Source organism: Anas platyrhynchos, chromosome 10 (genome assembly GCF_047663525.1).
Source record: "Anas platyrhynchos isolate ZD024472 breed Pekin duck chromosome 10, IASCAAS_PekinDuck_T2T, whole genome shotgun sequence".
NCBI lineage: Eukaryota > Metazoa > Chordata > Aves > Anseriformes > Anatidae > Anas > Anas platyrhynchos.
This window is the reverse complement of record NC_092596.1, coordinates 2,431,574-2,445,508: the sequence shown is the minus strand read 5'-3', so window position 1 is coordinate 2,445,508 and position 13,935 is coordinate 2,431,574. Positions and strand designations below refer to the sequence as shown.

The following is a 13,935-nucleotide window of genomic DNA, read 5'->3' as shown; positions in this document are numbered from 1 at the left end:
AATTTTAAAATAATAATTTAATTATATGTTTTCAACTAATTTGTGTCCTCATAAATAAGGCACTTGGTAATTGTAGTCTTCTTTACAACATTTGAAAATGAGGCACTCCAGGAAAAATAATTGTAAAATATGTATGTATAATATAAGTGTTGAAAAGCTGCAAATGAAAACAATAATTCCATCAAGTAAAATGGCTGGATGGATTTAGCCATTCTTTTGTATTATAGTGTGTAGGGTGGTAACAGTGTATGTACTGACCTTCCAGGGCAAGACAGCAAATTTTTATTTGTAACAGAACTTCTGGCATTGAATCTGAAATTTACTTTCAAGGATGTTTATAATGCCTTTGAAACAACATCTGCTAGATTTCCATAGAATAAGTATTATATTGTAATCAATACTTGCAGAAAGACTAATTTTTTGATTTCTGTGTCTACGGTGAGTAGAAAAATACTTTTCCAAAGATCACACACTGACCTTAGCAATCCCACTTAGCAGAATATTCTCTATATTCACGTTTTGGTGTGATTAAAACAGAAAAGACTAATTTTTAAATCCCCTTATTTAGTATAAGTACTGTACAACTTTAAAATGTGTCATTTTGCATTACAAGAAGCAGTCATGATCTCACTGATTAGGCTGCAGAGTGTGCATAGAAATACAGGCATTCTTATTCTGGGTTGTCTTTTAGCATGTGTAAGCACTGATACTGAGATAAACATGACTGCAATCAAGTCATGCTAATCAAAAAGACACCAATTTACTGCCACAAGTATAAATAACAACAGAGTGGGAGAGAATCACACCATTATGTTTGAAAGTGAAATGCTAAATGATGCTGTGACTGACAGCTGCTTGCCAAGGAAGTGCGTTCTTTGCCTCCCCAGAACAATACGTGTGTTCAGTGGTTTTCTGCTCCCAACATTGAACCTTTGCCATACAAAGCTCTTGGACAGGTTTTCACCATGATGAGAGAAGTGGAAGTAGTACTTCAAGCTTCCCCAATGCTTTCTTTCTGACCAGTGAATGTTATATGCCACACTACAACAGGGCAGTTTTCCATCGCAAAGGTCTGAACAAGAAGACATTTTAAAATTCTTTCCTATGCCATTATCACAATCCCACGTGCTGTCATGATAGCAATTGTCTCCTTGGTAGAACATTTTCAGCTAACAAGAAATAAATTCATCAAATTATTTTTTGCTAAGTTTTTAGCAGGTAAAACTGAACTAAATAAAAGAGGCTTTGGATGACAATGATTCCTTTTTACTACATGTGTCCTCCCAGGGTTTCACAGACATTGTGCTGGAGAGAGTAATGCACGGAGGTGCCAATGTTACTGGATTTCAAATAGTTAATAATGAAAACCCAATGGTTCAACAGTTTCTACAACGCTGGGTGAGGCTTGATGAAAGGGAATTCCCAGAAGCCAAAAACTCACCATTAAAGGTATTTATTTTACTTGGACGAGATGAAATGGGTTGCTTTTAATAATTATTTAGGGTTTTTTAACCCCAGGTGTGTAAATGTGTGTGATACACATCCCTGACTGGAATATGTTGCATTGCTCACGGCAATTCCAGAAGTGAGAAAGAAGCAAAAGTTGTCAGTCAGACACAAGTGCCCACCTCATGAGAGCAAAAAGTAAAAGGCTTGATCTTGCAAATCTAATTTTGTGCAGTGGGGATAAAAACTTATAACTTGAACATTTTGAACCAGTCTTGGGGTGCAGGTGTTAGTAATTAGGTTAGTTTTTCAATGCAAACTGTGGGCTGCTGGTCAATTTTAATGCTAACAGAAAATTTTTTGTAAAAAAATTAAATAGCTCTGGATTCACTGAAGGGCCTCTGCTGCCTGCTAGTCACTGCTGACTGTTGCTCTCATAATCTAAATATGTGTCTTCACTGCTGTCCTTTACAGAAATGCTCTGGATATTAAAGCATTTAACCAATAACATTTTCCAATACAACCAGTAATATTTTCCAAATTTGTTAAGTCCCAAGTTCACTGAAACTGTCCTAGATTGGATGAACTAAAGGTTACTATTATTAGGAGACATGCAACATGTTAATATCTCCCTCAGCAGCTATATGGTAAAGGGGGTATGTTATTCACTGTCCAATCAAGGAGTGCATCAAGGATGCTCTGGCCAATATTTCAAGTCGTAATATCTTTTAGGATCACTGCATATTATTAATATTCCTATTACATCCTTTCCTTCTCTTTTTCTTTTGATTAGACCTGTTCTTTTGCACCAATACAAATAGTTGAACTAAACCAGGAACTGGTAGGGGATAAGAGGACCTCAGAGGACCTGGTGGGTTTTCAACAGAAAGCCTGTACAGCTGGTAGCACCAGCTTCTTGGAAGAAGTAAACCAGGGAGAACAAGCTGAGAGAGAATTGAAAAAGATAGGAAAAAAAAGTGTCACTATGAAAAAGGGTAAAAATCCCTCTTTTTAGTTTTAGTTAGTTTTAGAAGGAATTGATGAATGGTATGTGGTAATAGTCTTCCAGTAAATAGAAGGTTGGTAGAGAAAAGAAAATAATCAGCTACTTTCCAGAATTTCATCACTACCATAAGCTAAACAATGCTGGTTTAGCATTAGCCTTCTCACTGGAGAACAAGACTGTTCTCCAGTCCTGCCACCAAGAAACATGGTGTGTCTATGCCCAAGCTGTTAAACTGGTCTAGCTATACCCAAGCTGTTAAAGTGTCTTAGCATCTATAAAGGGTGGCTGCATCCAAACTACCTGTTGGCGAGTCCTGTCCCATGCATGGGAAGCGGTGGGATGCAGGCTGGGCTGGCCCAAACCACTCCAGGATGGTTCTGGTCACCGAAAAACTGTGGTCAGTTGAGTTCAACTGCCCTCACCCAAGTCTTGGCAGAGTTCAATTCTGTAATGTAGGCATAACTCAAATGTCTGCCAAGACAGGGACAGGAAGCAGTCAGCTGAAATTGCAATCAAGATGATTTGTAACAAGCACAGAAGAAGAAAAAAAAAAAGGGAGGGGGGGGCGTTAAGCACAGTAAAATGTACCGTGGGAGGTAAATGGACCCCTTTGATGGTGAGTTTAAAAGCGACATATTTAAAAAGCATGTTAGGGATAGTCTATTTTGAGTGGTCCTATTTCAGAAGTGTTGGACCGGCTACTTCACTGCAGTCTTTTCCATCCTAGAGGCGGATGTGAGTTCGTTGGGGAAGGCAAATTATCTTAATCCCACGCCATCCCACAGCCTTGCTGGCATTTCAGAGAAAGCTCAGAAAGGCAAACGAAGGCCCATAATACTCAGTGTATTGTTCCCTGTTGATTAGGAGCTAGTCTTGCTTTCTAAAGCTTCCTAACAGTGAGGCAGAAGCAAAGATAAGTATTGCACTAATCTTTAAAGCTTGGAAATATATAAAGTTATCCTGGGAAGATTTTGTTCCACTCGAAAGCAATTTACCTTAAGGGAAAAATTATTCTCTATCCTTAAAAAAATAATCTTAAATATATGGTACAAACACAGAGATTACATTACCTTTCCACAGATGTACCACTCATTATAGAAATGTGCACAGTATTTGTCAATCAGACAAAAAGCATACTTAAAAATTGATGTACAATATTTTTGATTAGGAAATAAAATTGCCTAGAGATTAAAGCCCTGATGTTTAATTTATTCTGTATTTTATCAGCCTTTCCCTTCCCTCTCTCTTTTTTCTCTTTGCATGCTCATGCATTTATAAGTAGAATTCAAATAAAGTAGAAAATCAGATAGCTCTCTTGGCATGACTTGGAAGGGACTGCATTAAGGTTACTGACAATTGATGCGGTCTGCTGAAAAAAATTATCACTGTCTAAGTTTTATGTAATCCTAGATTGGACAGCTATTACAAGATTTTTTTTAAGACAAGAACAAATAGCTGTTAAAATCACTATCTGATTCCATATTGTTGTGTGGGATGTGACATACAGTCTTTGATAACTTATTAAAGAGGAGAGGGTGAGCGTTGCAAGGCCAGCACCATGAGTACTAGGTACAGTCAGAGCAAGAACACCCCTCACACACTGAGTAAGGGTTTATAAACTGTTGTCATTTAAAACTCTGTAAGGAAGGCTCCTGTAAAGCCTTCATAATGCTACCTTTGTGCTCCTTTTTATCAGATCTGCTTGTCTTGATCTGCACACACAGGTATGCTTTGTTCTGTTCAGATTTCCTGAAGCTTTGTATCAAACTGAAGATCTTGCAATACGATGATACACATTTTTAAGAAATTCAGACCACTACTCATGCCGACCTGCCCTACAGGACAGAACTAACTGCCTCAGAATTTAAGTCTTATCCACAAAGAGAGTGGCTGAGTACATACATAGGCAGAAGAGCAAGCACACCAGTACACACAGATAACTCTTCCACTCATCTTTTATTTCCCCTCTTCATTCTCATAGAAAGATGTGGAAGAAATAGAAAGAAAAAAAAAAAAGCACCCCTATGATATTTTGTAGGTGCTATTAAATTTATGGCATTGGGAGATGTCACCAGATACACATGTCAAGCAATGGATGAAGTTGACAGCAGCATAAACAGGTTGTAAAGGAGTCTTGGGGTTTTGTTGAAGACTTGTTGCTACACAAAGCTTGTCACCTTCCTCAGATTTACTGTGTGAGAGAAGTCAGATGGGCAATGTCAGATGGGCCAAAGAAATGTAATGCCTAACATGTTTTTCGTGATTACTTGCTTGTATATCCGTCTACTAAAAAAAGTTATTTGATCTATTTCCAGCCACAGATGCTACCTAATCAGGATTGTGGTCCAAACAGAAATGATTTATGTTACCTTCGATTCAAAACTGTCTTGGCAATCTTGTTAAAAAAAAAAAAAAAGTTTTCCAAGCAAATAACAAATATGAGCTCTCCTTTGCTATTAGTAGCAGCAGGGTCCAGCACGGAATTGCAGATTTTTGTAGTGACCTCATTTAGATGAGCAAGCTTCCACTTAAACTTCATGCAGCTGCAAACTAGTTTTGTTATTTTGCTGTTCTGTACTATGCAAAATGAAAATATTTTTTATTTGTTATTTGAGATAAGTGGAATGGTTTAACAATGTAAAGCATCTGTGGCCAGACAGAGTGCAAGCAAAAGGGCTTGTATGCACAGTTCTTCTAAGAGCATTTTAACTAGAGAAGGACCAGACCTGATAAATCTAGGATGATTCTAAGATTGCAGTTTGTCACCATGTTTTATTTGGATCAATTTTAGTATACATCTGCACTGACCCACGATGCAGTCCTAGTCATAGCAGAGGCTTTCCGTTACCTGCGAAGGCAGCGTGTTGATGTCTCCAGGAGAGGTAGTGCTGGAGACTGCCTGGCTAACCCTGCAGTACCGTGGAGCCAAGGAATTGATATAGAAAGAGCGCTGAAAATGGTAAGGGCAAACATATTGTGGCTGTGGGATATATTCACTAATGTAGCATTGCCCACACATGTAGAGATGTTTATTAAGTTCAACATTCACAGTAGTTAAAGAATTTGTACCATCTGTTTGAACTTTATGGCAAGTGAGACATTGAAAAGCGTCTTAAAAAGAGCTGCATTTTCCCACCAAAGATAGAAATAAATTAAATATGAAGTCAAAAGGTGTCAAATGCACAGTGCTCATGTCTCAATACACACCAGGATGAACCTGACCTAACAAGCTCTGCTGAGACATACAGTCATTGTTGTATTAAGGTAGCAAGACAGCTTCCAGCAAATGCCAAAAGCAGGCACAGCAACTCCAATCTGGCTGCAAATTATATGTCAGCGACCCTGCAAATGCATTTACTCAGTCCACAGTTGATAAAACCTTTTTAGGGACAGATTTGGCTTTCAAAGTCCCTTGCACATCTTTAGGTTTTTGGAGATGGGATTAACTTACATATTCTTCCAGACTCTTGAAATCATAAACTGTTTTACAAAGGGTTCAGATCCACTTACTAATAATAATTTAAAAAAAATACACTACTACACTACTTAAATGTCATTCTTAATTTGTCTCACTGGATAATTTGGGGTCCAAGGAATTTTGACTGTTTTAGGGAGTCCATCCCTATCCATCATTACAAATTTCATTGCACCATCTCTTAACCATATAATTAGCAGATCAGTAACCAGCCCTGAACATCTCCAGGGACCATGATTTCAGAGTTTCCCTTTGACCAATTTTCCATTAGTCATTCTGTACCTTCTACAGCATTTTGCTGAATATTAAAGATAATTTACCCCTACTGCAGTTTCAGACTGTTACCCCTTTGCCTAAGATGACAGCTTGTCAGTGTTGATAAGGGATAAATGGAAATATCTTACCCTTTTATACTGGGAAATAAGAAAGATTATTTTCTTTGAAACAAAGTATTTCATACTTCCCCTTAAAATGATTCATGTGACTAGGTAATGATAATGACTTACCATCTATATACTCTTCCATCCAGATTGAGACCAAAGCTCCATAAGCAGTAGAGACAATTGTCTGTGTTCATTCAGAGAAGACATTCATTCCTTTCTCCTACGCTGGGACTGATCTTAAAATAAAGCACTTCCCAGAATGAGCAACGATACGAGAGTCTGGTCCATATCACAAATCACTCTATGCCATACTGTGAGGGGTTTAATGGCATTGAGTTGTTTCAGGTGCATCACTGATACTCCATTCTGTATCAGCAAACCCAGTGTGACTAAGCATGGCAGAAACAGTCTTTCTTACATTTAACATACATGCAGGGATAATTTCACTTACACTTAAGTGCAGCTCACTCTGCAGTAGTGAGTCACCAGCTGAGTACTAACTAACAAAGAATATGTACAGCTGAAACTGAGAGAATTGGGGCTTTTTTATTACAAAGAATACCACTGGCTGTGTCAGAACTGCTACACGTCTCTCATATAGATAAAAATTGTGCTGGAGCTAGTGAGTTCCTGTAAAATGTAACAGAGGAAAAAAAAAATAGAGTGATTCTGTTATTAAAATGTTTTGCTGGTTGATTTTTTCTGTTTATTGCCTTAAGGTGCAGGTTCAAGGAATGACAGGGAACATCCAGTTCGACACCTATGGGCGGAGAACAAATTACACAATTGATGTGTATGAAATGAAGGCTGCTGGATCAAGGAAGGTGAGTTTCATGATAGGCATTTAAATTCCATACCTTCAGAAATATTTATTCCAACAAATTAATGGAACTCAAAAATACTATGCAGCCTCTGTAAAAAAAAGGACCCAGGGGAATCCTTACCTTCTTGCTGTCCTCCAGGAACCTTGTTCTATTTTGTTCCTGAACCAAATCACTCATCCTGCTTAATATCTTCATAGGTTTCCATTTCAACTTCCAGCCCCACTTCTTCCATTAGAAGCCACGTGGAGCTTTTCCACTGCTGAGCATGCTACCTGTTGTCATGTCCCTGTGCTCAGCCCAATATCGTAAATTCCTCTCCATCTTCCCCTTCCTCTCCATAAGAGGCATCAGAGCAATAGGGAAGACAGAGTAAGTGTATTTTAGAAACCTTCTGAAATTAATAGAACATAATTTGAGTTTTAATTAGGATTGTCACTACTTGTTCTTGTCTCCTAAATAAAGTATAGATTGTAAGTGGTGTGGTTGGCTAGGTCCCTGTTATAAAAGCAATTTAGGGCAAATTTTCAAAAATAACTAGATAGGCAAGCTCTCAGGAGTATCGAGAGATGAGTCTGAGTGTATGAGACAGAAAAGTCCTGATGATAGACACCTGATGATAGGTACCTAACCTGTTTAGTCACCAGTGCGACTCCTTAATCAATTCTGCACATACTTGATAACAAAATACCTCTGGACATGGCCCAGCCATTCAGCAAGGTTTACAGCGCAGACATAAGTGTTACTGCTATATTGTGCAGAAATATAAAAAATGGTGTAATAGCATAGCAATGTAGCCACAGCACTATGAAGGTCAGCACAAGTCAGATGACAAATAGTCACCTCATACTAACCAAGGGTTTTGTAACCCACCTCGAAGATTAAGCTACTGTGCCTGCATTGCTAACAGTGGCTGTGCATCTACTCGAAAGTTAGTTCAGACACATCTACAGGTACTGTATGCACTGTCTAAACTGCAGCAGAATATGGATAAATGTTTCAAAATCAAATAATTTTACTCAAAGTGCTATGGAGTTTATTTTCCCATTTATAGTTAATCCTTATCCTGTGGATAGAGAGGAACTTATTCTACAGGCACCATAACAATGTGAACGTAGATAGTGAGAATTTAATATGTATTTTCACTTAGATTCAGCTTGTATTTATTAAAGCTCATGTAGCCCTGCATAAATTTTACAAAATCATATATTTTGACAGTTCTTGTTATAAATTAATGCACCAGAGTCCTTGTAAAAATATGTAATGAGATTAACAATCTCCCTTTTTATAGTCTGGTTATTGGAATGAATATGAAAGATTTGTGCCAGCATTAGATCAGCTGCCCTCTAATGACACTTCATCCGTGGAGAACAGAACTATAGTAGTCACTACTATCTTGGTAAGTTTCATGTTCTTAGTGTGTTTGTGTTTAGGAAATAAGATGCATGGCTCCTGAGATGTGTTAGACACCTCATCAAGAGGCAAATGTTGAACGCTAAATGTCTTCAAGTGACTGAAAAGTTTGGTATCTTCAAGATACGTGCTGAAGGCTTGACAGTGTAAGCTTCTATGCGTATCAGTAACTTTACTCAGAGGAGTCCCACTGAGCTCAGCAGTGTGCTTCTCTGCTTCTCAGACACTTGAACTCAGTCAAATGCCTCACATAAGTGAAGTTATGCCTGTATGTAAATGATTATTGCAGGGTCTGGCCTCCCTGCTCTAAGGTCACATCTTGCACACCTCACTCAGGTACAGCTTCTGTAAACTCAACCCCTGTGGACTGAGGAAGGGAGGCACAAGGAAGCCTGTAGAGAACAGGAAATGCTCTAGCACTGGGAGTAAAGCTATCTATACCCATGCACTTCCAAAGGAGTAGTGCTCTTCCTGTGTCTCATAAACAGCAGCACCTGTGTCAGACCCAGTGCCTCTACCAAATGTGTTCTGTGCAGCATTATTTGTGACTTTTATGCCTGTTACAATTCTATTAAGCATGAGCTGATTTTTGCTATTTCCTGAAGCACTGTATTTTATGCTCCTATGAATTTAGTGAGATATAATCAGCATTTCAGCCAGAATTTTCTAAGAAGGCTAAGGGAATTTAGTGACAAAAAACCACTGCCAAGGATTTTAGCCTAGCTTATCTTAGGCTGCTTTGAAAATATCCCCATCAGTGCCCCTTTCTATGCCATGGGGGCCTTAGAAAATTATTTTGATGCTGCAGGTGTTGGGTATGTCAGTTCTTTAAACACTAAAAACAGAATTATTACTGCAGTGATGCCAATCAACTGTCTAATAACGTAAAAATTAGGCTTAATCTTACAGACAATAATGTAACTGTTAAAGTTGAATAGTCCTGTTGTCTTCAATGGGTCCACAGTAGGAATAAAATCTGTAGTATGTGTGACTGTAGGACCATGCCAAGGATTTTCAGCCTAAAAAAGTCTGTCTTCCTGATCTCTGTACCAAAGTAAAGAAATATTGTAAATGTTTACCAGTTGTATAAAGTAAGGATAATAACAGCTCTCGTTTTGTGTGTTTTAAAGTTGTATTTTAATTCATAGACTTTTGATCTTTTGTTTCAAAGGAATCACCATATGTAATGTATAAGAAAAACCATGAACAACTAGAAGGGAATGAGAGATATGAAGGATATTGTGTAGACTTAGCTTCTGAAATAGCAAAACATGTTGGAATAAAATACAAACTGTCAATTGTTGGAGATGGGAAATACGGAGCTAGGGACCCTGAGACTAAGATATGGAATGGCATGGTGGGTGAACTGGTCTATGGGGTAAGTTTCTCTTAACCTTCATTTTCATGTTCTCTATTATAAAAAGTTATGCTCAAAGTTAATAAACTGCAAAATAAAGATCGTCTGTTTGAATACCACATTTAAAATTATAGGTATTTCTTTGTAATTCTGCTTTTATAGCACAGTTTTTCTAACCATTTCTTTGTTGGAAAGTGTCACATTCTGTCACTGTTCTCCAAACCAGAATCCACAAAATGTTGAGAAGTAGCACTGGGAAAAATTCAAATTCCTTATGTACAGCAGATTTTCCAGTTTTCCCTTCATGTGCTGCTTTTTTAGTTGCAATGTCTCCTTTTTCTCTCTCAGTCCTGTAAGTGATGAGGGTTGCCCCTGCTATTAAAGGTCTGATCCTATGATGTTGAGCCTCACCGGATCACTGATGTCAGATTGTGTTTGACTAAAGGCTCAGTTATCCCCATGCGTGCTTTTCAGGATAGGAAGCAATGCAGGCCTGAAATCACCCACAACTTTTTCTCTTTAAACCCTGGATTTGTCTTTTAAAATGAGCTGTCAGACAAAAAAAAAAAAAAAAAGTCTAAATCATTACATTCCTCTTTATATTTCTATATCAGGTGTACATTGCTTTCTTTAGTAAGAACAAAAACAGCAAAAACAGTCCAGAATTGCCATTTTAGAAACTTCTTTGGAAATGTGAATTTTGGACTGCTGATACAATAAAGCAGATGGAAGGGGGAGAAAGCTGGCTTTGCAGAAAAGACTTTACAAGCTGATATGTCATCTTTGCTTTCTTTTTTTTTCCCCACAAATGCTAATAAGGTGATTTGTGATTCCGCCCAAACTTTAAGGTTTATTTTTAACAAGCTTTCCTTTATTAAGAATATCTGAGCAGAAGTGATGTTTCCATTGCCTCCTTTTGTTCCCTTGCTGAGTGTAGTTTCTAAAAGTCACCTCAAAATTCCTCTGTGATAACATCATATCATCATCTCTTGCAAACTGTGTGGTGGGATAAGTCTTTTCAAATCAGTCGTTTTTAAAAGTAGTTGCTGGATTTTCAAAAAGTTTTTTTTTTTTCCTCCTCTGGAGCAGTCAGTCCTAATCCCTTTTTACATACTCTGTAGCCTATTCAATTTCAAAAGATTTTATACAAGCAACAATGCTTTTGTGGTGTTGTGCTAAGGGGAGGGAGGGAAATCTCCCGATGAAAGTAAACAGGGGTCTGGAACCCTGGTTTGTATCTTCACTTTCCTGTTGCATTGAGATTTGACATTATGAAAGTTTTTTGAACATCCAGTGCCTCAATTCTGTGATTCGGGAAAAGTGTTACCTCTCTTAGAGAACACAAGTCTGTTGAGAACTTCTGAAGGGAATGTTTAGTTTAGTTTCGAGCATGATTGCATTGCAATGAAAACATAAATCCTCAGTTTCTCAGTGTGTAGCTCAAGCAATATCAAGGGTATTAGCTGTAATTGGGTCCTTTTGATATATTTGCGAGTGACAAGCAATGAAACAGTTTATTCACTTAAAAGAAAAGTCATATCATACGCCAAAAAATAAATTAAATAGAAATTAACAAAGGGAATATGAAATTACTACTAACAGCCAGGGCACAGGGACCATCTATGCCAGAGGAGGAAAGGTGTGATACAGGCCACTGCCTCCATGACGTGAGCCAAGTAAGACTAGGCTGTGCAGCTGCTGAATGATGCAGAATCCATCTGTATTAAGGGCTCGCAGACCTGAGCCATATTCCTATTTCAGCCCAGCCTTTGCTTGGATAAGCAGGTTGGTAGCAGCTGCCTTTTCTACAGCCACTTGGGATGAGCCTCACTCAGGAATCTCTGCCTCCATAGCACCAGACTGAGCCCAGGCCACTTCTCAACCCAGCCACACCTGTGACCTTTCCACACCAGCAAAGTACAGCCTCAGGGCACCATCCGCCATACCTTGAAACACCCCCGCCATTGTCATTTTTCCCCACAAAAAAAAAGGTCTGTTCTTTTGTATCCTGTCCCAGAGTTTTCATCTGTGTTTTCTCATTAATGAAAAATTGAGGAACGTTTCCCTCCCTGGCCTCCAACAGCTCCTCTCTGCACACTGTGAGCTTGTTTACCCAGCCTCTTAACTGCAGGCTCAATTATTCAAAGGTCAGCTGCATCCCTCAAGGTTTGACTGGAAGCCCGGGTTAATGCTTGCAGATTGGCACTGCTGGGCTAGCTCCCCATCCTGCTGAGCTGCGCAGAGATCCACCCGGCTTTCCGTAAGCAGGGGAACAGCCCCTGAACTCAGCACAGAACTCCCCAGCCCTGTTTGCCAACACCATGGCCTCTTTCTCCAGCTGTTGAGAGGGGGCTATGTACACAACTCACAAGGATGTGCACAAAGCCCTTTGAAGATGAAAAATGCTCTAGAAGTGGTAATTATTTGGAACAAGTGCTTCATTCATGTTCTGACTTTCCTTTATCTCTCAGGGGCTCAAAACTCTATTAGGAAATGAAAACTGTACATTTCCCCTAATGCCCCTGTGAGCCTTGTCTGCAAAATGACTGTCGTATTTGACTCCTTCGGATTCCATTTTGGGAAGACAAGAGGGAGATTAGATTTAAATGCCTTTATTAGCATGTGTGGAAGACAGACATGGGGGAATAAAAGGGGCCTGATAGGTTTTGGTACCAGTTATCCAGCAGCTGAACCGAGCTGTGGCAGCAAACACACATCTTCTAGATTGCATTTGTCTCAAGTGTTTCCTATGTTAAATGCAGCATATTCGTGGTCCGACGAGCTTGTAACCACCACCTGGTTCTGCTGGGAAGTCTTACCAATTTTTTTTTAATGCTGTGCCCTTTTTTGCATAGCCCCATGCACACAACACTTACCTAAAACTACTCTTAGCACAATCACAGGAAGTGAATGGCGTGGCATTTCAGTGCCAAAACCCTCATTAACTGTAATTAACGTTTAGTGTGTGCCAGTTCTTTGCTACTGTCACTCTTGCTTCCTGTAGGATGCAGTGCAGCCAGGTCCTCACAGCCTCAGGACACTGCAAAAAATAAGAGAAAGTTCAAACTCAGAGAAATTTGTAAAACACAGTAGAAACTTTTAACAGTAACAAAGCAAGTAGTTAGAGCTTTTTCCTGCACATTTCTATTTAGAAGAGTATTTTTCATTCTTAACTGAGACTTAGAAGTATCAGAATAAGTTTATTAAATACTTCTGTTTCCAGATCAGTAATTTCTTTTGTTTTAGACTTTCCTGGTGAAAAGTGGTTTCTCGTTGCTGTCATCACCAAGTTCATGCTTCTGCATAACCAGGGTGCCACTTTTTCTCACTGCTGTGCAAGCCTAAAACTTGACTTACACATGAGCCATATTCCCCATTAAGATTTAAGGTGCACACATGTTGAGGAAGCTAAATAGCCATGTTATTAATACATAAATTGATTTATGCTCCTTCTAATATCCTGAGATGAAATAGGGAAGCCAGCCTATACTGATGCAACACAGTGAAGCTCACCCAAGGACTGGGGACTGATCAGACAGACACTTGCCTTCTGTGTAGTTAAAGCAGTTAAACTCTCCTCAGTTTGCACGAGTGAATTGCTATTTAAACCTCAGCAGCATGGCAAGCACTCCCCTTCTGTGATCCACCCGCTAACGACCTGCATGCCTCCAGCACTGAGCAGGCAGAGGCATGCATGGGACTTTGTGCCTGCCGCTGCTGTGCTCCAAACAATGGGCTGCTCTCCTGTGCAGGCTTTTATTGCTTCTTCCCCTCTCAAACTAAGCCGTTGCTCTTCCTTCAGTGTGCAGCCAGGGAAAGGCTTCCCTCCCCGGGGCCTGATGCTTTTCACATTGCTGAGGCTAATTGGCAGTAGGTTTAACATGTATCTTAATTGTAACTACAAGTGCTTTGGGAGTGGGAAGAGCAGACGGACCTTACAGCCTTTAAAACTCTCCTCAGGTACAAAAAGGCCTTTATAAAAACCTCGGAATATGTAAAACACTGTGAAGGAACAAAGCAAGGGTGTAAAGGGA

At 39.2% G+C, this 13,935-nt stretch overlaps 1 protein-coding gene across 7 annotated transcripts in view; it reads left to right on the top strand.

The window, feature by feature from the left end:
* GRIA3 (glutamate ionotropic receptor AMPA type subunit 3) overlaps nt 1–13,935 on the top strand; it is a 151,143-nt gene that overhangs the window by 89,309 nt on the left and 47,899 nt on the right. For all 7 annotated transcript variants that reach the window (XR_011811650.1, XM_072042897.1, XM_027465322.3 and 4 more), the window contains 5 exons: nt 1,288–1,449; nt 5,244–5,411; nt 7,030–7,134; nt 8,423–8,530; nt 9,716–9,922. Coding sequence is in view for 6 of the 7 variants with exons in the window: in XM_072042897.1 (XP_071898998.1) it covers nt 1,288–1,449; nt 5,244–5,411; nt 7,030–7,134; nt 8,423–8,530; nt 9,716–9,922 (750 nt within the window). In the remaining variant the exon portion in view is untranslated. The remainder of the gene's footprint in view (nt 1–1,287; nt 1,450–5,243; nt 5,412–7,029; nt 7,135–8,422; nt 8,531–9,715; nt 9,923–13,935) is intronic.